The sequence below is a fragment of the Echinops telfairi genome, unplaced genomic scaffold, assembly GCF_000313985.2.
Source record: "Echinops telfairi isolate 266 unplaced genomic scaffold, ASM31398v2 ScPeMD7_23;HRSCAF=83, whole genome shotgun sequence".
NCBI classification, from domain to species: Eukaryota; Metazoa; Chordata; class Mammalia; order Afrosoricida; family Tenrecidae; genus Echinops; species Echinops telfairi.
This window is the reverse complement of record NW_022103920.1, coordinates 58,442,517-58,465,995: the sequence shown is the minus strand read 5'-3', so window position 1 is coordinate 58,465,995 and position 23,479 is coordinate 58,442,517. Positions and strand designations below refer to the sequence as shown.

General features: G+C 38.0%; 1 protein-coding gene across 1 annotated transcript in view; it reads right to left on the bottom strand.

Moving 5' to 3' along the window:
- The window catches only part of ANKIB1 (ankyrin repeat and IBR domain containing 1), a 184,243-nt gene that overhangs the window by 56,764 nt on the left and 104,000 nt on the right, over positions 1 to 23,479 (bottom strand). The window contains 1 exon segment of the mRNA XM_045288798.1: positions 23,351 to 23,468. Within this exon segment, the coding sequence (XP_045144733.1) occupies positions 23,351 to 23,468 (118 nt within the window).

Genomic DNA, 23,479 nt, shown 5'->3' with positions numbered 1-23,479 from the left:
AGTTTTCCTCTGTTCTTTGAGTTAATGTAGGTCTCCTGGACCTTCTCTAAGACTGATTGATTGATGGAGTCTGTCTCTTATCCAAACTTAATTTTATTCCAGATGGCTTACCAATCATAGCACCATTTATTAAATTATCTTTCCTTTTCTCATTAGAGTATCATTTTTATTCTAAATTAAATTCTCATATATTAGGTTCTGTTTTGAATTCTCCTACTCCAAAGGTCTGTTTGTCTAGATCTGATAAACCTACAGTGACTTATCAAGCATTCTCTTTTCTGGTCTAGAGCACTGTGATAGGTAGGGTTATTGTGCCAACTTGACCAATAAGAACATGTGGGATTAATAAGGTCGCAGTTTGGAGGCTTGGCAAGCCCTGCCTCTCTCTCTTGTTCTCTGGTGATTGGACCAGCGTGTGTCTGCCTTAACTAGTTCTCTGCCTCAAATTGTGAGGTACACTACCTCTGGGACACCCAACCCATGGATTGTGTCATTAGAGCTTGAGGTTCCTTTGAGACCTGATACACCATGCTCTTGGTGTATACATCTCTTGAGCTTGGGACTGTCGGACCCTGTTGTTTGACTGAGGGGTGTGCTGCCTGTGGGCGGGCTGTCTGCATTGCTGTACTGAAGACTTGGCTGTCTGCTTCCTTGACCTTGAACCAGTTGCGCTTTCGAGTTGAAGGTCTTCTAGTATATTAACTGTTCCACAGAAGTGAGCTGAACTGAGCCCTCTGTACTTCTGTGTGGACTAATAAGCTGTTATATTCCTTTGTGCTGTATATACCTATATAAAATCATAAGTGTCCTGGTTTTGTTTCTCTGGAGAACCCTCATGTTGTGTCCAACACAAGCATTCTCCTTCATTGGAATCAAATGAGTCCAACTGGAATCTCTGACTGTCAGAAAGGAGAAGAGGGGCTGACTAGGTGGGCTGGGGACTCCCACCTAGACCCAACATTAGTTTCAGAGTTCAGGGAGACAGAACTCATTTACCAAAGGGTGAGAATGGTTCCATCATTTAAGACCCACACTGGCAATCTTTAAGACTAAGAAGAAAAAAATACCCAAAGCACAGGTAAAATAACATTGTTTTAGAAACCAGATTTTTCTGATTATTAAAATATGTCATTAAGCTCTTTCATATAAAGGAACAAGTGCAGCAAATCAAACTTAAGGTCAGCTGGAGAAGGTGTTAAAGTTGAAAGTATATGTTAGAAAATAGAAAAATGATAAAACACAGAAAACAGAAAGCAGAATTGGTTCACAAATAGGAGAAAGATGGGGCTTTCTACGCCCATAAAGAGTTTTTCTTGTAAACCTAGAGGCAGTTCTACCTTGTCCTAGAGGGTCACTATAAGTCAGAATAACTCAATGGCAGTGAGTTCAGTTTTGGTTTTTGGGTTCATTTAAAAACAAAAATAAGCAATAAATAATAGATAAACACTAAAATAAGCAAGTGAATAAATGCGTATTTACAGAAAATTAAAGATGAATAAACAAAGTGAGAAGGGATAAAATAGGTAGAGAGAAGAGTTAAAAGATTGTAAGAAAATGCATATTTTTTTTCAAAGTGAAAACTAAGAGTAGAGCTAATAGCATATTGCAATCTATTAGTCTCCATCACTACTCCTGAGCTTAACTCAAAATATGTATCCAATATCTGGTTGAGTGAACAAATGAAAGTAAATCAATATGCCATTACTAATGAAATCTGGATAAAGTAGGTAGCATTCTAGGTAACTGTAAATGACTAAAACTGAAGAAATCATGGAAAGGTAATAAACTTAAATCAACAAACTGAAAAAGAAATAATCATTGCTTTAAAAAGTTCAGGGATCATTTGATTTAATAATCAAGTTTTAAAAAATATTAAATAACAATTTTTTGATTTTTTTTGTAGCATAAAGAAGAAAACTTCTATTTTTACAATACTAGTATGAAACATGAAATGGCAAAATTCAATTTCACATATATTTCATGACCTCGTATCTGACATCCCTAGCACACTAGTGAATTAAAATGAACAATTATAAACATAATTATATATAGGTACCTCAAAAATACATTAGTTTGCTAATTCTTGTGACTTAAAATTCTTTTTTACTTAAAATTCTACTTCTATTTCCTACATTTTACACCAACAAAAAAATTGTCCAGAAAGTCTAGTTATTCTCTACTTAGAGTAAGACTTTATAAGAGCAATTTTTAAAATAGCTTGCCTTAAAAAAAACCCACCAACTTTGACGTATTCAACTTAGTTATTTCACAGAAATATCTATTTTTTAGTATTATTTAACAGTAATCACAGTGAGACATACAAGTCTGGTATCTGACTTTTTGTAAGCTTGCTTTTCAAATCAAGTGCATGGAAACTTGGGAAAGAAACTTGCTATCTGGGAACATTTGCTATAAATTTTGACAAAGAAAATACTGAAAGTTAGTTAAATGGATGCTAGTTAAGAGAACTTTTATTGTATGATAATGCTGCCTAAATCTAAATAAAATATTATATAACCAAGTACAACATGGTGTATGACGGGTACGAAAAAAAAACACCTGGAATTGTGCTAGCCAGAGCGGAGCTTTCTTAGTACATATTTTTCTCAGTAGGCAAGAATCCAGCAACTTGCTCTGAGTCAATGCACCCAGTGGCATCTCCTGAGAAGGTTCTCTCTGGTCACAGTGAATTTTTTTGTAAAAATGCTTTTGCTTGAACCTCGTTTTTTTGTGATGGCCAATCTAAGAGAACAGCACACAGCTGTGAAATTTTGTTTCCTGCTCAGGAAAAATGTCACAGAAACTGTTGTAATGTTGAACACAGTTTACATGGAGAAGTGCTATGGGAAAAACTCAAAGTATACGAGTGGTTCTCTTGCTTTGAAAAAGGTGAAATGTCAAGTGATGGCAAATCTCCTCCTGGATGTCCATCAACTTCCCAAACGGATAAAAATATCAACTAGTAGAATATTTGCAGTGTGCTCTACTAGGTCAAACAGTTAATCAAGCTTTCTATTCAGAGATTCTGAAAAGAATGTCTAACAGTGTGTGACCAAAAAGGCCTGATATCTGGTAGTTGGGGGACTCGTTTGCCACCACAACAATGCACCTGCTCACAAAGCCATCTCAGTGTGTCAGTTTTTGGCAAACAAATAAATCCCTAGCATGCTTCTCTTACTCCATGCACTTTACTCACCTGACCTCACTCCGTGCAACTTCTTTTTGTTTCTCTGAGTGAAGAGGCACATGAACAGTCAGATTTGACAACTTAGAAGTGGTGAAGCCAAAAACAAGGGAGGTCCTTACTTGTCAGCCACCCAAACACATGAGTTTGAAAAATGTTTCTAAGACTGGAATCACAGAATTGACAAATGTATTAAGTGTAATGGAGAGTACTTTGAAGGTGATAAGGTTGTTTTGTGAAAAAATTTAACTATATTAAAAAAAATTTTAATGCGCGTGATGGAGACCCAATGCCCATCTCTAGACAACTGGACATACCTTGCAGAGGGGTAGTGGGGAGATGAGTTACTTAGGGTACAGTATAGCAATAATGAAACCCACAACCTTCCTCTAGTTCTTAAACGCTTCCTCCCCCAACTACCAGGACCCCAATTTTGCCTTGCAGACCTGGTTAGACCAGATGATGCACAGCGGTACAGATGGGAATTGGAAACGCAGGGAATCTAGGACAGATGAACCTCTCAGGACCAGGGGTGACAGTGGCGATACCAGGAGGGAAAGGGGATGTAGTAAGGGGGAATGGATCACAGGGAGCTACATATAACCTCCTCTCTGGGGGACGGGCAGCAGAAGGGTGGGTGAAGGGAGATGCCGGACAGTGTAATATAAGATACAATAATAATTTATAAATTATTAAGGGTGCATTGGGGAGAGGGGAGAGGAGGAAGGGAAGGGGAGGGGGAAAAAAAGGAAAATTAGCGGATTCCGGGAACCCAAGAGGCAAGCGAATTTTGGGAATAATGAGGGCAACAAATGTATAGATGTGCTTTACACAATTGATCTATGTATTGTGATGAATTGTATGAGCCCCAATAAACTGATTAAAAAAAAAAAAGCAAAGTGGTTGAAGGGCGACGTCAGACAGGGAAATATATGACAAAATAATAATTTATAAATTATCAAGGGCTCATAAGGGGAGGGGGAGTGGGGAGGGAGGGGGAAAATGAGGACCTAATGCCAGGGGTTTAAGTGGAGAGGAAATGTTTTGAGAATGATGAGGGCAATGAATGTACAAATGTGCTTTACACAATTGATGTATGTATGGATTGTGATAAGAGTTATAGGAGCCCCTAATAAAACAATTAAAAAAAATTTTAATGCATAGCTTCTGGGGAAGGGGAAAAAATTCCAGGACTTTTGGATACCCCCTCATATACCCCCAAGAGCAAATAAGACTTAATCTGGAATAAAAGAACAATGTAGTATTAGGTAGGATAATTTTTATAATATAAATATATTAAAAAAAAGCTTTCACTTTTTTGAGATTTAGAAAAAGTAAAACATTATTCCTGAATTTTACAAATAACTTTTAAACACTAAAAAAGGATACTTCTTTAATATGAGATAGAAAACCTGTGTCAAATGAATAACCTATTTCTTAATGTAAAATACAAGAGGCATTCTCAGGGTTTCAATTATCATTTAGTTACTGATGTACTGAAAGAATCAACTTGCTGCCCAAATGATTCTGAGCTCTAGGTAATTTTTCCTCTTGGCTTTCTCAAAGCCCCTTTGCATGGTACACAACAAGGAATAAACTGCTGACTAATAGAATTCATTTCCATTTAGGCCAAGAAAAAGATAAGCATTTCTAACAACATAAATGCACGAGGTAATATAAGTAAAGTATAAGGGAAAGGTGGAGATAAGATTACAATTAGTTACAGATGCTATGAATAGCTTCTTGGTTAAGTCAATGAAAACCATAAGGGAAACGTTGAATAAATACACAGAATTTTATTTATGGTAATAGTGAAGTTCCTGTCATCCCAGTGCTTCCACAGATAATAATTATAAATGTTGGACAAAATATACATCACACCAACCTGAAGGCATTAGAGAGCACTCAAGCACAGTAGTAATTGCTATCTATAAGACATGTCAACAGTCATCAAAAGAAGGCTGGAGGTGTTAATACAAATATCAATAAAGGCAGTCTGATAATAAAAATAAAGGGCAATTTCATGATGACAAAAGAAATAGATCCTAAAGGTGTATGAGCCTACTGCCAGGGCTTCAAACTTCATAAAACTGACAATATTAAGAGGGAGAGATACAAATTCACATTTATATATGGAGATTTCAACATTTCTCTCAATAAATAATAGAACAGCTAGATAATGAAATCAGACACTCTACAATAAAATCAAACTTAATCTACATTTATAGAATTCCACACCGAAAAACTACAGAATGTATTATTTCCAAATGGATAAGTACAGTCATCAAAAAAGACAAAAAGTAAAGCCATTAAACAAATCTCAACAAATTTCATTTTTCTTCTCTACTTCCCCTTTGCTTCCTTTCTCTCCCACCCCTGGTAACTAGCAACAAATGTCAATAGATTGAAATCTTATAATGTAAATGAGTGAAAAATTATTACTAGTAAGCTACACAGAAAAATCTCCCTAAAACCACATCCTTCTAACAACCAATGTACAAAAAAAAGAGAAATTGGAAAATACTTCAAAGTGAATGTTCATGAATATACAAAATAACAAGTTTTTGGCCTAAATAGAAAAAAGTACAACAGATATGAATGGTAAATCACAAAAAAGAAATAACAAATCTCCAGTAAACATATACAAATATATTAAACCTCACTTACAAATAAGAAAATTAAAAAACAAAACAAACCCAGTTACCAAGTCAATTCTAACTAATAATGACTCTATAGAACAGAGAAAAATATTTTTAGACTATTAATTCTTGGCGGGGGTGGTGGTGGGGGGGGCACATAAAGCTCACTGCATGGTGACCATTCGCGCTCACAAAAACCCTATAGGACAGGGTAGAACTGCGCCCATGGGGTTCCAAGACGATACCACTTTATACGAGTAAAAGCTCCATCTTTCTCCCATGAAGTGGCTGGTAATTTCAAACTGCTCACTCTGTGGTTGGCAGCCTAATGCATAATTTACTACACCACCAGAGATCCGATTACTTTATAGGGAAGTCTCATCTTTTCCCCACGGAGTGGCTAGTGGGCTTGAACCACCAACTTTGTGGGTAGAAGCCTAATGCTTAACTCCCAATGCTACGAGGGTTACTTTATAATTAATAAATGCAGTCTTAATTAAAAGCATATTGTTTAAGCTTGTAATTTCAATGCAAAGATGTTACCCTAAGAAATTAATAAATACATAATAATATATAATCTGAGGATATTAATTATATAATTTAGAGCAACAAAAACATGGCACAAATAATCAACAGTAGAAAAAACATACATATTTATGTAATTGGAAGATATATAACCATATTTTCATCTGGAAAGCTTTATATTGTATATTAATTTTATAAATCATGTATTAGTGTATGTGGAATGATCTTATTAAGAACAATGTTAATGCTCCTGTGTCAGTTGGGTTTTCTTTTAAATATGTGATATAATATTTTTAGAACCATAAAAATCAACAGACATTTTTAGTATGAAAACTACAGAAAAAAACCCAAAAAGTCATATTCAATTTTCCTTCTAGTAATCTATTTTACTATTTCAAAATTATTGCCAAATAATATGTATTTCATCATGTGCAAATCAGGAAGTAACTCTATTGCATAATTCTCTATGTGTTGGTAGCTGCACATAGCAAATTATTTAATGGGACGCTTCTCGTCATAAGCTCTGTTAACTCACACCAAACAAGTGTGAGTTCTTCCTGATGTTAGGATGTGGGTGAAAATTCTAATAGGATTCAGTTGAGTGCTACATAACAGAATTTATTGAGATTGCCATCGTGCTGCATATAAATAAGCCTCTCAGAGTAGGAGAGGGGCTCTCACTACCAGCGAGAGCCACGAATGGAGCATGTCCTCTGGACCTGAGACCCCTGTGCAGTGAACCACCTTGATCCAGGAATTAGTCGTGACATCAGAAGAGTAGCTGCAGCAGAACTGGAGCCAGAGCATGAGACAGAGCAGGGGACCTCCCAGCCCAAAGAGCAAGTAAAGCTGAGTGCTTTGGGGCAGGAGACTGGCTTGTGGAGCAGAGTGCCCCTGGGCACTTAATTTCTGTCGCTGGGTTTACTCATTCATGACTGAGTCATTGAGCAGGAGCTGAGTGCCTTTGGGCTGAGGTTTGGTTTCAGTAATCCCTTGCAGTGGCCACACAGAACTCATAGACAATTCTCATGATTATGGTGTTGATTAAGGACAATAACAGTTTATAAAAGCTCAAGATACAATTTTTTTCAGACAGGACAGCACCTTCTCAGCCATGTCCACAGGCAGGCCTCTCTCTGGTCTTTGGCCTCTCAGCCAGTTGGCCCATTAGCCTCTTTGTTCTGCTCATGCAGTGTTACAAAGCTGTTTAGGGCTGCCACTACATGCCCAAAGGGCATATCACTCCACCATAAAGCTCAACCCAAAGACACTCAGCTCCAGCACAGTGAGTCAACAAACCTAGCGCTCCCAATGAAACAGGTAGAGACCTCGCACTCCACAAACCAACCTCCTACCTGAAGACACTCAGCTTTACTTGATCCGTGGTCTAGGTGGTCCACCACTCTGTCTCCTGCTGCTCCTCTGGTGTCACAGCTGTCTCCGGACCAATATGCAGTAATGCCAGAGTCTAAAGGACACGCTCCACTCTCCATGATTCTCACCTGCTAGTAGTGAACCCTCCCCTTCCTGCTTCTGAGATGGCTAGTGTTATACCTGGCAGGCTGGCAATCAGTTAACCTGCTTCCCACTCACTCACAGAGGAATCATGTAATCCTATCACTATCTTCCCTTTCCTTCTTCCCAGACCCATTAGGAAACAGTCATCTAGAGGAAGTAACAAAGACTCTGGTTAGAAGAGCCATATTAAGTAATTCATTGTCCTGCACTATGTATATGCGTTTTAAAGATATGTATATATGTTCATATATACAAGGAGACTTCAAAATGTTATTGGAAAAAGGAAATTAAAATATAATGGATTATTTTCCTCAAACTTTTTGAAGCCCCTGGTTAACATTTCTATCCATCCAGTGGGATTCTCTTCCACCTTCTTTTTGTTTTTTTTCAAAAGCCCTCTGGATCCTGTCAAAATTTAAACTCATGTTTCCTTTCAGTAATAGTTTCTCTCTGAGTTGGTGAGAGAAAAATGCTAATGTTTGATTTCTCTGTGGGCCAGTGAGTCACCCCAAATTCCATGGTCAGCTGTTTTATAGTGCATGCTGTTAGTCAAGAGATACCTGTTCAGGTTTTGGCTTGATCATTACGAATTCAGTTCCTCTGTGGGGTGGGGGTAAAAAGAGCCGAGTCTAGCATTGAAGTGGCGTGTCATTTTTCACACGAACACAATGGCTCTGTTCAGATAGTTCACCGAGTGCAATCTGTCTTTGTGGTTGTCATGTGGACTCCCCATTTACTGTCGGCATTTTGGAGGGACCGGTCATCAAAAGAAACTTTGGATACTTTGTTGCCCTACTGGTATAGTGGTTAGGAGTTGGACGGCTGTTAACTTCAAGGTCAGCAGTTCAAAACCACCAGCCGCTTTGCAGGAGAAAGAGGAGGCTTTCTATTCTTGTAAAGAGTTTGTCTTGGAAACCCACAGGGGTAGTTCTACCCTGACCTTTTGGTTAATACTTTGTGAGAAGGGAGCTTGGATGAATGTTAAAATCCTTTGAAATCTTGTATCCTATACACCCAAAACAAAATTCACGGTCATCTAATCAATCTTGACCCTCAGTGACCCTATAGGACAATCTTCTTTATTTTTGTTCACAAACTATCAAATTTTATCATTTCTTTCCCTTCCAACATCACTACCCACAAAACCAGGTCCACATCACCTTACCACCTATCTGAGTTTCTTCCTCTAGGCTTTGTTCACTTCAGTTTGTTTTATATATGGCTACCAAATTAATCTTAAAATTTTCTTTTTTTGTTACTCCTATACTTAGTTTTCTTCAGTCTTTCAGATCAAATCCTAGATGTATTCATTCCTTTAACGTTTATTTGAGCCTCGATGAGGTGCTGGATACAGGTAGTTGCTGTGAGTTGATATTAACAACAGAAGAATGATCTCGGGTCATCGTGTGCCCGTTGTGCCACAGCTCACCAATGGACTCCCTTGTCCTTGCTGGCCCTCTTTTTTTTTTCTTTAAAAAATCATTTTATTGGGGGCTTGCACAATGCTTATCACTATCCATCCATCCATCCATCCATCCATCCATCCATCCATCCATCCATCCGTGTCAAGCACATTTGTTCATTTGTTGCCATCATCCTTCTCAAAACATTTGCTTTCTACTTGAGCTCTTGGTATTAGCTCATTTCCCCCCTCCCTCTCCCACCCTTCCTCCCTCACGAACCCTTGATTATTGATAAATTATTTTTTTATGTCTTAACAGTGTCCGATATCTCCCTTCACCCACTTTTCCATCCATCCATCCATGTCACGCATATTTGCTCATTTGTTGACATCCTTCTCAAAACATTTGCTTTCTACTTGAGCTATTGGTATTAGCTCATCTTTCCCTCCCTCTCCCACCTTCCCTCCCTCACGAAACCTTGATAATTGATAATTTTTTTTTTATGTCTTACAGGGTCCGATGTCTCCCTTCACCCACTTTTCTTTTGTCTGTCACCCAGGGAGGGGTTATATGTAGATCCTTGTGATCAGTTCCCCCTTTCTACCCAATCTTCCCCTAACTCTCCTGGTACCGCTACTCTCATTATTGGTCCTGAGGGGTTTATATGTCCTGGATTCCTGTGTTTCCAGTTCTTATCTGTACCCATGTACATCCTCAGGTCTAGTCAGATTTGTAAGGTAGAACTAGGTTCATGATAGTGGGGCTGGGGGAAGCATTTAGGAACTAGAGGAAAGTTGTATGTTTCATCGTTGCTACACTGCACCCAGACTGGCTTGTCTCCTCCCCACGATCCTTCTGTAAGGGGATGTCCAGTTGCCTACAGATGGGCGTTGGGTCCCCACTCCGCACTCTTCCTCATTCACAGTGATATGATTTTTGTTCTTTGATGCCTGATACCTGATCCCATCAACACCTTGTGATCACTGGTGCACTGTGGGCTAGGCACTGGGCAACTACCTGCAGAATCCTGGTGTTTTAAACCTTTCACCTTCTCTTCCAAAGGAAGATGAGGTTGTCAGCTACTGTAAAGATTTAGTCTCAGAAATCTTATATAAAAACATTATAAGTTGGTTTAGTAAGCATGTCCAAAATAATTTTCTTATATTAATTGCATAATCAAAGCTTATGATATATTCTCAAATCAATGGTAAGTAAACAATGCAAAAAAAATCAAATGGAAAATTTAAAACATGCCAAACAGGTTACAAAGATTTAAAGTATTATACAAAAGGAAACACGTCAATATTCCTGATGATTGTTGCTACTGTAATAGATATTAGTACCAAAAATGTTCAACCCTGTCGAAACATTGAATTTAAAAATTACATTAGATCAACAATAAATGCATGTATGCAGTCATTAAAAATAGGAATGGCCTTAAAACTACAGAAAAAATATTAAGGAAGTTTTGTGAGTAAATTACAACAAAATGCTTCAACATTGGGCAAAAATGTAGTACATCTTATCAAAAAAGTAGGATACAGAAAATCAAAGTAATTTTCTAAGTGTAACGTGATTGTCTAAGGTTTTCATTATATTACTTTTTGTTTAAAAAATTGAGATCATAGATTTTTTAACATCTAAGCTTTAGTTTTACCTATTGTTAGTATTTTTAACTGTAATTTCTGCTTTGATTCTAACATATTATTTATTTAAGAAACATTTATTGAATGCCTTTTATGTGCTAAGTACTGTCAGGCAGCATAATCCCTACCTTCATGCAACTTAGTCTAGTAAAGAAAAACACATTAATAAGGGAAACACACACACAAAAATGACCACTTTCAGAAGGTTCAAGTAGGAAAGAACCGGTACCAGGAAGGTCTAAAGAGGGACTCTGGGGAAATGGTGTGGAGCAGTTCCTGAAGGATAAGTGGGTATTAAATTAGCTAGGTGAAAGAGACAGGGCATAGATGGCACACAGCATGTTCAAAGGCCTTGTGCAGGAGCGGAGGTGGTCCTCTTGTGAAATGAAAAAGGTGAATGTAGTTGGAGCATGAAGAGCAGAGGAGAAATACTGTGTGATGAGCTAGAGAAACAGGCAGGGATTAGGCCACACAAGACTTTAAAATATAGTTCTATCTTTAGTGTGGGAGTGATAAGAAGTCAGTGAAAAGTTGGAATTGAAAGACAGGTTCTCGTGATAAGACTTAAAAAGAGAATTCTAATAATCTGAAAAGCAGAAAAGCAAAGTGAGACATAAAGGCAGGAAGGATTAGGCAACAGAGACAACAGAAAGGTAGAAATTTAAGATTTAGTTGATGAAACTGTCAAAAAGATACAAGGTGTGAGAAAGAGGGAAATTTCAAAGCTGGCATCCTAAATTCCTGACTTAAATACAGGTTGGCCAGTGCTGTCATCCATGGAAATAAGAGACTACCAGAGACCCAAGTTGAGGTGGAGGAGCATGGTTTAGTTTTAAACATGATGAATTTAAGGTACTTTTGACATATTTTAGACAACTTTCCAACAGGTAGTGATACACATGGGCAAGAAGCTCAGATTTTCTCGCTCACTAACAGTGAGTCAATTCCAATTCACAGTGACTGTATAGGACAGACAGAGGAACTTATAGTGTGAAAAGAAAAGATGAGGACCATCACTGTCTAAATATCGATAGAAAAGAAAGGGCTTCTAAAAGAGTTTTTAAAAATATGTTAATGTAAGTTTACTGTAAGCACAAGCAAATTATCCCTGGTTTCATATTTTGTAAAGTTTATTTCTTATTAGGTAACATTACTAAGGATGTAGAAAATGACCTCTGCATTCCCAACATAATCCTTAAAATTTAATTACCACTTAGCAAACACTGCCCAATACTTCTGCCTTCTGCTTAATCTAGATCAACTTCATTACTTTGGGACTCAATAGGACAACAGATAGTATAAGTCTCAAATCTATTTTCCTGTGTAAAGCTGAAGGAGTGTTACCAAGGATACAATCTATAAATCTTCCAAATAGTTTACTTTAATAGCTCTAAAACAGATTTTTGTCCTGGCTTTAAGGACAATTGGAATACACTGAGGCTTTGTGCACTGTGTATTTTCCTCATCATTTATCTCTATAAATTATTTGATTATCAAATGCCAATGATATGACTTAACCAATATTAAATAATGTCTAACTGAACACTTCTATTAGCCTCTACTTGATGAGTTAATGGGGACAATGAAATTTGGAACAAATTTTTTACTAATTATTAAAAAGTTATACATTAGAAATATTCTATGTAAGAAAATTCAAAGAGATTAATCTTTATTAGGAATCTATACAAGTATGTAGGGAAATATTACATGAAAAAATTTAGGAAAATATCAATGAAATAATAGAATTATAACTGGTTATCTAATAATACAGAGGGTACAATATACAAATAAAACAAGAGATGAAAATGCTCCTTTTAATTGCAGCAACATTACTGGTAACATTAACCTTAGATTCTGCATAGTAGTGTAACAAAGAGTTATCATACATACACACAATATTGAAAACAGTATGGAGGTTCCTCAAAAAAAAAGAAACAGCACTACTTATGATCAAACCATTCTTCTACTTATCTATTCTAGAGACCTAATAGAACCGGCATGAACATACACATACACATGTACACCATTATATCATTATTCTGATAGCAAAAAGAAAACCTATGTACCCATCAATGGATGAATAGGTAAAATGTAGTACTTATACTGGTAAATAATATTATGTAATCATTAAATGAGTGTGAAATATATTTTATAGCATGAATGTACTTGAAGCATACAATGCCAAGTGAAATAAGTCAGTAACATAAGGGCAAATATTATATGATTCTACTTTTATGGATTGTGATAAGAGTTGTATGAGCCCCTAGTAAAATGATTAAAATAAAAAAACAATGATAGCAATTATTAATGTAGTTACTATAATTATCAAAATAAGAAATCTGGTTTGCAATAAAATTCTCAGCTACTAAAAAAAAAAAAAAGACAAAAAGATTTATGAAGGACTTCAAAAGGTTCACGAAAAAATGGAATTAACAAATAATGAAATTTCCCACAAAGTTTTTAAAGCCTCCTTGTATACAAAGGGACCAATGTTTGGTGGTTAATAGGTGGGGGTGGGGTGAAGGAAATCAGACTACATATTGGAGATGTTTGTTACCTTTCGCAATAGAAAAAGTAGTATTGAATGTGAGTATTGTGAGCACAGATTGATCAAAGTAAATGATATCAAAAAGAAGCACTCAAAGAGAAAAAGATGATTGTATTAAAAATCTAACATTTATAATCTTGTAACAATACCAACAATGACCAAAAACCAAATGTATAGTCATGTAGTATGTATGTATACAAGCACATTAGTATAAAGGGATTGTTGGTAGGTGCTTTGAGTCAGTTCTGACTCATATTTTATGCACAACAGAGGATTTGTGCCATCCTCACAATTGCTGTTATGTTTGAGTCCTTAGCTGTAGCGACTAGTAATCCATCTCACTGAAGGTCTTCCTCTTTTATTGATGTCTTCCATGTAGCGCTACCAAGCATGATGTCCTTTTCCAGGGATTAGTTTCTCCTGATAACATGTCAAAAGTACATGAAATCAAGTTTTGTCATCCTGGCTTCTAAGGAGCATCCTGGCTTTGCTTCTTCCAAGACAGATTTGTTTGTTGTTCTGGCAATCAGTATTCTAATAGTCTTTACAAAAACTGTAATTCAAGTACACTGACTCTTCTTTGGTCTTCCTTATTCACTGTCCAACTACCACATGCACATGTGGTTACTGAAAATCTCATGGCTTGGGTCAGGTGCACCTTATTCTTCAAAGTCACATCCTTGCTCTTCAACACTTTTAAAGAAGTTTTAGTACAAGAACAATTTGTTCTAACCAATTGGCAGTCTGAGATGTTCACCCTCCCGACACAATCGCTGATGACAAAACAGGTGCATAAGCAAATGTAGTGAAGAGGGCGAATGGTGCCTGCTGATTAAAAGATATAGCGTCTGGGGTCTTAAAGGCATGAAGTTACACAAGCAACAACTCACATGGAAGAAGCCCACTGTCGGTGCGATCATGAGGAGTCATAGGGACTGGGTAATAGGCACCAGCAGACACATAACAAATAAAAACATATTGTTGAGAACAAGGGGGGCTGGAATGGAGATCCAAAGCCCATCTGTAGATAGTGAAACAATCTCTCCACAGAGGGCCCACAGGGAGGGGATGAGTCACTAGGGTGCAGTAAAGCATCGATGAAGCACACTATATTCCTCTGGTTCCTTGAGGCTTCCTCACCCCCTACTACCATGACCCCAGTGCTGCTTCCCAGTTCAGACTAAACCGGAACATGTCCACAGGTATAGAAAGGGATGGGAGCTCACGACACACAGAATCCAGGAGTGGGAATGGTGATGCCAGAAGGGTAGGGGGAAAAGGGGGAGAGGAAGGGACAAAGGGGGAACTGATCACAATGATTGACACATAAGCATATACCCCTCTACAGGGGAAAGAACAACAGAAAACATGGGGGAAGGGAGACAGCAGTTGGTGTGAGAAATGCAAATAATAAAAATGTACAATCTATTGGGGGGTTATAAGTGTGCGGGAGGGGAGGGAAAAAAAGGTGGTACCAAGGGCTCAATAGAAAGTAAATGTCTAGAAGAGAATGAAGGCAACATTTGTACTAACATGCCTGATTCAACTGATATATGGATTGTGATACAAGTTGTACGAGCCCCCAATAAAATGATTTTTTTTAAAAGTCTTGTGCAGAGATTACCCAAATGCATTTGATTTCTTCTCTACTGCTTCCATAAACATTGACTGCAGATCTAAGTTTAACATAATGTTAATCTACTAATCCATTTTGGTTTTCTTCACATTGAGATGCAACCCACACTGAAGACTACTGACCTTTATCTTCAGCCACAAGTGACTCAAGTCTTCCTAGCTTTCATCAAGCAAGGCTGTCTGCATTGCCAAAAAAACAAACCAAACTCACAGCCATCGAGTCGATGCTAACTTATAGTGACTGTATAAGATAGGGGAAACCTGCACCTGTGAGTTTCTATGACTTTAGCGGTTTACAGGAGTAGAAAGCCCCATCTTTTTCTCAAGGAGTGGCTGGTGGCTTTGAGCAGATGACTGTGTGGATCACAGCCCAATGCATATGCCACCAGAGCTCCTACTGCACTGCAGGTTGTTAATAAGTTTTCCTCCTGTTCTGATGCCACATTTTTCTTCAGGTACTCCAGTTTCTTGAGTTATTTTCTCAGCATACAGATTGAATAAGTGAGATGAAAGAAAACAATACTTATGCACACCTTTCTTGATTTTAGACTACAGTATTCTCTTGCTCTGTTCAAAGGAGTACCTGTTGGTTTGCATGAGGACCATGCAAGTGTTCCAAGTGTTCTGGAAATTCCTATTCTTCTCAACGCTATTCATAGTTTGTTATAATCTACACATTCAAATGTCTTTTCATAGGCAGTTAAATATAAGTAAACATCTTGTATTCTCTGCTCTCACCCATAATCCATCGGGCATGAGCAGTAATATCCCTTGTTCCACATGCTCATCTGAATCCACCTTGAATTTCTGACAGTTCTTGGTCAATGCAACTGTTATTGAAAAATCTTCAGTAAAATTTTACTTACATATATTAATAATAGTTTTTTACAATCTCTACATTTTATTGGGTCACTTTTCATTGGAATGGGTACAAATATAGATCTCTTCCAGTCAATCAGCTGACCCAGTAGCTGTCTTTCAAATTTCTTGGCATAGGCAATTGAGTGCTTCTAGTGCTTTATCAGCTTACTGACACATTTCAGTTGATAGTCTATTAATTCCTTGTTTTTCACAGAAGTCCAGTGCAGCTTGGACTTCGTCCTTAGATATTAGTTCTTGATCATATGCTACCTCTGGAAATAGCTGAATGTTGGTAGATACCAAACAAACCAAACTCACTGCTGTTCAGTTGATTCCAACTCAGTGACCTTATAGAATATATTAGAACTGCTCTCTTAAGGTTTTAAGGCTGTAAATATTTACAGACCACCTCATCTTTCTTCCTCAGAGGAGTTAGTGGGTCCAAACCACTGACCTTTCAGTTAGTGGTCCAGTACTTAACACAGATAAGTACAGGTGTGTGCACATGTCTGCATAGATGGAAGTATCCAAATATATGAGTAAGTATAGCTGTACATGAGCAGGTACAAAAGAGTTTGTGGAAAATGCAATGAAAAATAATGAAAAATTTCCACAAACTTTATAAGCTCCCTCGTAGCTGAAGAAGATAACATTACAGTTATTTCTTGGACACATTTGAATAATTTGCAGGCTTGGTTCTCTAACTTTGAAGGCTTAGGATCTTTGAAACTTAATCAATTGACATAATAGAGTTGATAAACTTCATGTTCTTACAGTGAGTAACATCTAGGGTCTACAAAGTTTACAAGTGGCCATCTAAGAAAAAAACTATTGGTCTCAATTTGTCAGGAGCAAGAATAAACCAAAATCTCTGAGAAGAATCAAGTCTATATGGCTAAAAGCCTACGCAAGTCACAGACTCCTCTATCTGAGACCAGAAGAGTGAAATAATGGCCAGCTACAAGTACCAACTCTCAGAAAATGGTTCACAATAGATGGTCCTGAGTAGAGTAGGGGAAAAAAGTAGAAGAGAATTCAAATTCTTAAAAACAAAAAGACTAAATGGACCAGCTGATATAAAAGAATTCACCGCAACCGCCTCCCTAAGATACTCTTTAAGCCTTCAACCCAAACCACCCACCTGTTATAGTGACAGAGTGACACAAGAAATAAAAAATATTACCCATAATTATGGTACTCTACTAAAAAATCATCTATATGGGATAAAAAAAGTCAACATGTACTCTAAAGCAAAGATGAGAAGGTAAGGGGAAGCTAGAGTAGTGGAAAAGGAATACCCAAAACAAAATTACAAGAGAAAATTGATACATTATGAAAAATGTTAACTAATGTTACTACAATCTGCATAGACACTGTCAAATCAGAATCTACTAAGTGAACTTTCACCTAAAATATAATATTAAAAAAAACCCAGAAGTGCCTTAAATACTAATAGAAACCAATCAGAAAAAGCTACATTCAGTATGATTTCAAATGATATTCCAATAGGACATTCTGAAAAATACTCAACTATTAAGATAGCAAAAAGATCAGTGGTCACCAGGGATCAGGATGCACAAGGGATCAACAGCAGAGTACGGGTCATTTTTAGGACAGTAAATCTATTCTGTAGGATACTGTCACAGTAGATCCATGACATTAAGTTTTGTCAAAACTCAGGACTATATAACACGAAAAGTAAACCCTTCGGTTAATAATTATATTATCAGTAGTTCTTTATAACAAATGTTTCATAGAAGGAAATAGGTTAATAGTAGAAGTAATGTATAAAGAGAAGAGCCAAGTGGGAATTTTGTACGTGTTGCATGTTTTTTCTCTAAACCTATTTTAAAAAGTCTTTCAAAATGAAAAAGTAACAAAAAAATATGAGGCATGTTAATATGTCGCTGTGCGTATTTGTAGTAGAGATGGCTACCTTTATACAAACAGGCACTAGATGTGGTTATGTGGCTAAGTTCTGGGCAGTGGAGTATGTGCAGAAGAAATGTACGGCACACTCAAGAAGGATCTATTAAAAACTTCCACACATATTCTCCTATGCTCTTTTCCTTTTCACTGGATGGCTGCAACAGAGATAATCCATCAGATAATCTTGGAAGCTACTTTAAGAGGGAAAAGTCTTAGTCAGTTAAGGTCAGCAAATGCCTGAGTGGAACAGAGGACTTGGTGTACTCCTTACCAAGAAATGCTTTGGACTAGTACTTTGGTTTCAGCAACCAGCTTACAGTAACTAATACAGACTTCAATGCAATGGTTCTCCATTTATGAATAGCTTCTACTTTTCTGCCAGCTCAGCATTACTGTATATTTAATTGTACACTTGGTATTTAAAAGCTTAAGCAAAGGGCAAGCATCTGTCTTTTGATGCTCGAGATCCTTGCCCTACAGAAACATAATTGAAGATATTTCTATTTCTCTCCAAGTTGTATTATGACACCTAAGCATTGTTACTGTGTAAAAAGTAAATATTTTGACTCCAAATTAGATAATTTTAAAAGCTCTTCTGGATTTATACATCTGATTTTTTTTAACATAGGTCTAAATTTTTTTTTTTTATGATATACTTGAACATTGATAAAGATGATTTAGTGAAGTGGAATTACTTGCTATGGCTCTTCTACCCATAGTATTTATAACTCCCATCCAGAGTCTGGGCAGGTGCATGCAAATAATATATAGAGGTCTCAAAATAGGGGATTGATCATTATTATCATTCTGCTGGTTAAAAAATGAGCCATCTCAGAAGCAGCAACAGAGGAATCCCATGACATCAAGAGAGAAGAGCCATTAACAAACTGTGCTTGTTAATCTGTTTTGAAGGGGCAGAAGCACCAGAGTCTGCAGTTCTGAGACCAGGAGACAGAGCAGAGGAGTCATGCTGAGACTGTTAGACAAGAGTGATGGATTCCTGGCCTCCAGAATGAGTAAAGCGGAGTGCCTTCAGGCAGGAAGCTGGCTTTCAGAGTGGAGTAACTTTGGGGCATGTATCAGCTCTAAAAGAGCTTTGAAACATTTGCTGTAGCAGAACAGAGGCCGAGTCACACATAGCTGAGAGGCTGAAGAACAGAGAGAGATATGCCTGCTGGCATGGCTGAGAAGTGCTGCATCTTTTTTTATTATTATTATTTTACTGGGGGCTAATACGATTCTTTTTTTGGGGAGGGCTTGTACAATTCTTATCACAATCCATACATACATCGTGTCAAGCACATAGGTACATTTATTGCCCTCATCATTCTCAAAACATTTTGCCTTTCACTTTAGCCCTTAATATCAGTTGCTCATTTCCCCCCTCCCTCATGAACCCTTCATAATTCATAAATTATTAGTTTTGTCATAAGTTACACGTCCAACATCTCCCCCTGCCCTCTTCTCTGCTGTCCATCCCCCAGGGAGGAGGCAATACCTAGATTCTTGTAATCGGTTCCCTTTTCTACCCCACATTCGCTTCACCCTCAAGGCATCAGCCCTCTCATCACTGATCCTGAAGGAGTCATCTGTCCTGGATTCCCTGTGTTTCCAGTTGTTATCTGTACCAATGTACATTCTCTGGTCTAGCCAGATTTGTAAGGTTTGGGATCATGATAGTGGGGCGGTGGGGTGGAGGAAGCATTTAAGAACTAGAGGAAAGTTATATGTTTCATCGTTGCTACCCTGCACCCTAATTGGCTTGTCTCCTACCCAAACCCCTTCAGTAAGAGGGTGTCCAGTTGCCTACCAGTGAGCTTTGAGTCTCCACTCTGCACTCACCCACCTTTACAATGATATGATTTTTTGTTCTTTGATGCTTGATAACTGATCCCTTCGACAGTGGTCACACAGGCTGGTGTACTTCTTCCATGTGGACTTTGTTGCTTCTGAGCTATTTGGCCGCTTGTTTATCTTCAAGCATTTAAGACCCCAGACGCTGTATCTTTTGATAGCCAGGCACCATCAGCTTTCTTCACCACCTTTGCTTATGCACACATTTGTCTTCAGTGATCGTGTCAGAAAGGTGAGCACCCACTGATAATTTTTTTTTTGATGTCTGATAACTGGTCCGTTCTAAACCTCGTGATCAGACAGGCTGGTGTGCTGCTTCCATGTGGGCTTTGATGCTTCTCAGCTAGATGGCTGCTTGTTTATCTTCAAGCCTTTAAGATCCCAGAAGCTATATCTTTTGATAGCTGGGCACCAGTAGCTCTTTTCACCACATTTGCTTATGCACACTTGTGTCTTCAGTGGTTTTGTCAGTAAAGCGGGCACCCACTGATATGATTTTGTTCTTTGATGTCTGTTAACTGATCCCTTCTACACCTCGTGGTCAGACAGGCTGGTGTGCTTCTTCCATGTGGGCTTTGTGGCTTCTGAGCTAGATGGCCGCTTGTTTGTCTTCAAACCTTTAAGACCCCAGACGTTATATCTTTTGGTAGCCGGGCACCATCAGTTTTCTTCACCACATTTGCTTATGTTCACATTTTCTTCAGCAATTGTGTTGGGAAGGTGTGCATCCTGGAATGCCAAATTTAATAGAACTGGTTCTTGCATTAAGTAAGTGCTTGAGTGGAGGCCCAATATCCATCTGCTGCCTTAATGCTAAACCTATAAATATATGCACGTAGATCTGTTTCCCCACACTCTTATATAAATATATTTACATATGTACATTCTAGTCTTAAAACGTCTATAAATACCCTTTGTCACCTAGTTCTTTCCTCTATTTCCTTTTACTTTCCTCTTGTCCCACTATCATGGTCAGCCTTCATTTGGGTTTCAGTGATTTCTCTCGGTTATATTGCCCTTGGTGAATCCCTACCAGGCCTCTCACACCCTCCTTGCCACTGATTTTGGATCCCTTGTTGCTCCTCTGTCCCTGGGTTGGTCAGCACCACCTCCTTACCACCACCTCCCCCTCTCCCGTGTCCCCCTGGAACCATTGGTCCCGTTGTTTTCTCCTCCAGAGTGTTCATCCAGTCTATCTTATCTAGATAGATCTGTAGAGATAACAATATGCATAAAAAACCAAGCCACAGCAAGATAGGCGATCAGTGAGAACACACAGCGATGGCAACAAAAAAAGTAACCAATTACCCATAGCAGAATAAATTAATTAAAAGAAAAAAGTTTTAAACAGAAAGAAAAACCTGTAAATAGATCAAGGTCTGATTTTTTATCTCGAGGCGTGTCCTTTAGTCAGGACCGATGGGGTACCATGCTCTGGCCCCAGAGTCTGTCCTTTGTACTCCCTCGGGGGCTCTCTGCTCTGCCGCACGCTTTTAGTGGTTTGCCTCGGTGTCTCAGGGTCAGTCTGGGCCAGTCCCGACACTGAGTCTCCAGTGTTGTCCCCCTTAGAGCCCAGGGCCATCACGGGGCGGCATGTCTCGTGGTGGGATCAGCCATATTGTCCACTCTGCCCATTAGCTGTTCAGAGCGGATATGTCGTTCTCCAGACCTGGTGGGTCAGGATGTGCTCCACTCTCTCGTCCTCCCCTTAAGTGCTCCCTTTTGCTCTAATTGTACATGCCCCTCTCCCCAAGCTGCAGCTTCAGTGCTGTCCTCTCAAATAAATTCTTCTGGAGGGAGGGGCAGCAAAGTGGTATCTTTACAATGTTTTCTGATCCTGACTTGTGATAAACTGCTAACTTCCTTGATAAACCACCATACTTGCATTGTCTGTGTGAGTCTATGTGGCCATTACAATGGATTATCAAACTCAGCTGAGAAGCAAAGTGTTGTGGGAGGGATAGTCGTATTAAAATAGGATAAAGAAGAATGGACGGGGAGGGGGGAGCAGGGAGGGAGGGGAAAAATGAGCTGACACCAAGGGCTCAAGTGGAAAGCAGGTGTTGTAAGAATGATGAAGTCAACATATGGACTGATGTGCTGGACACAAATGACATATGTACAGATTGTGATGAGTTGTATGAGCCCCTAATAAAATGATTATTTAATGGAAAAAAAAAAAGAATGGAGAGTGGAGGCATGAGTGACCTCTGAGTCATAGACATCATCCTTGGGCATATGTGAAGTTGGATTCTCCGTCCACTCTATATTCCAAAGAGTTCAGATGTGGCACCCAAGCTATTTCCTCAGCTGAATAGCAGGAACATAATTTTATAACAAAAAAGGTGGATTTTCAGAAAACATAACACTGTAATATTTCAAGTATAATATCTATTCACTCTCAGTATTTTCTATGGGGTTAATATATGTCAGATATTGCATAAGAAAAGACAGAAAGGATCTCAATGTAGACCTAGGAAGACAATCAGAAAAGGTTTCTCGGAAGAGGAGATTTCTAATGAGAAGTAACAGTGGGTAAGGTAAAGAAATGGTGAGATGGACAGTCCAGGCAGAGAAACCTAGGCTCTAGAGGTCTACTAGCTGCTAGAATTCACCAGCTTTTGTGGGAGAACGATGTGGCAGTCTGCTTTCATATGGATTTACAGCCTTTGAAACTCTATGAAGCAGTTCTATCCTGTCCTACAGAGACGGAGGGTTTCCATGAGTCCAGATAAAGTCAACAGCAATGGGTAGGATACACAAAGCAGGAAAATAATGCCAAATGTAGAATTCTGTGAAATACCAATACTGAAACTTGTGGTTCTGGAAAGTTCTACATCGAATTATTAATAGTGATAATCATGGAATAACCAATGTGGAGTTTGTAGTTTTCTTCTACAAGTCAAAAGATTATATACAAAATTTCAAAGTTGGCATTGTTTTGGTGTAGGCAAAGACATGAGGATAAAATATACAGAATCTCCAAATGAATAGAATATCTACTTACCTTTTTCTTTTTAAAACCAGAAAATATGTTTTTCTTGGAAAAAATGTTTTGTAAAAAAATATCAAGTATGCAAGGAGAGGGTCCAATTCAGCATGTGGCAACTTCCAGAATGGCTATCTTAGGAGTCAGAGAATTTGCACCATGCTGCATTTAAAGGAATACTTAAGAAAAGTTGTTTGTGTTCTCAAAACCCTCAAAAGAGAATTCTTAATTGATTCAAAAATTGTACTTTGTGAATTTCATGGAGACAAATTTCACACAAAAGAAAGAAAATTTAATTGAATGACTACAATTTTATACTCGAATGGATTGAGCCAAAATTGTCAAAACTAGAACTGTGGAACCTAACTTCTAACACTATCGTTTCTAAAATCAAACATTGTATAAGTAGACTTAGTAGCTCAAGTTTTATGACTTATACTTCAACATAAAACATGTTATGAGGGTGAGGTGTATTGCAATAATCACTGCACAAAAAACAACTCAGGCTTGTTTAACAAACTACTTTCTTTTACAATACAATACTAAAGTAGCTATCTTTTCATTCTGAAAAGTGTAAATGCCCTAATATTATCGAGAAATATGACATTGGTTTCATTACCATGAGCTCGAAGTAAAGCTTCAGCAGTAAATAGTGGAGCCTGAAGCATGTCTGCAGTTTCCACAATAAGCATATCTTTCAATCTGCGAAGATCCTGAGGCCTTAATCCTTCATGTGGCTTTGAAAAAA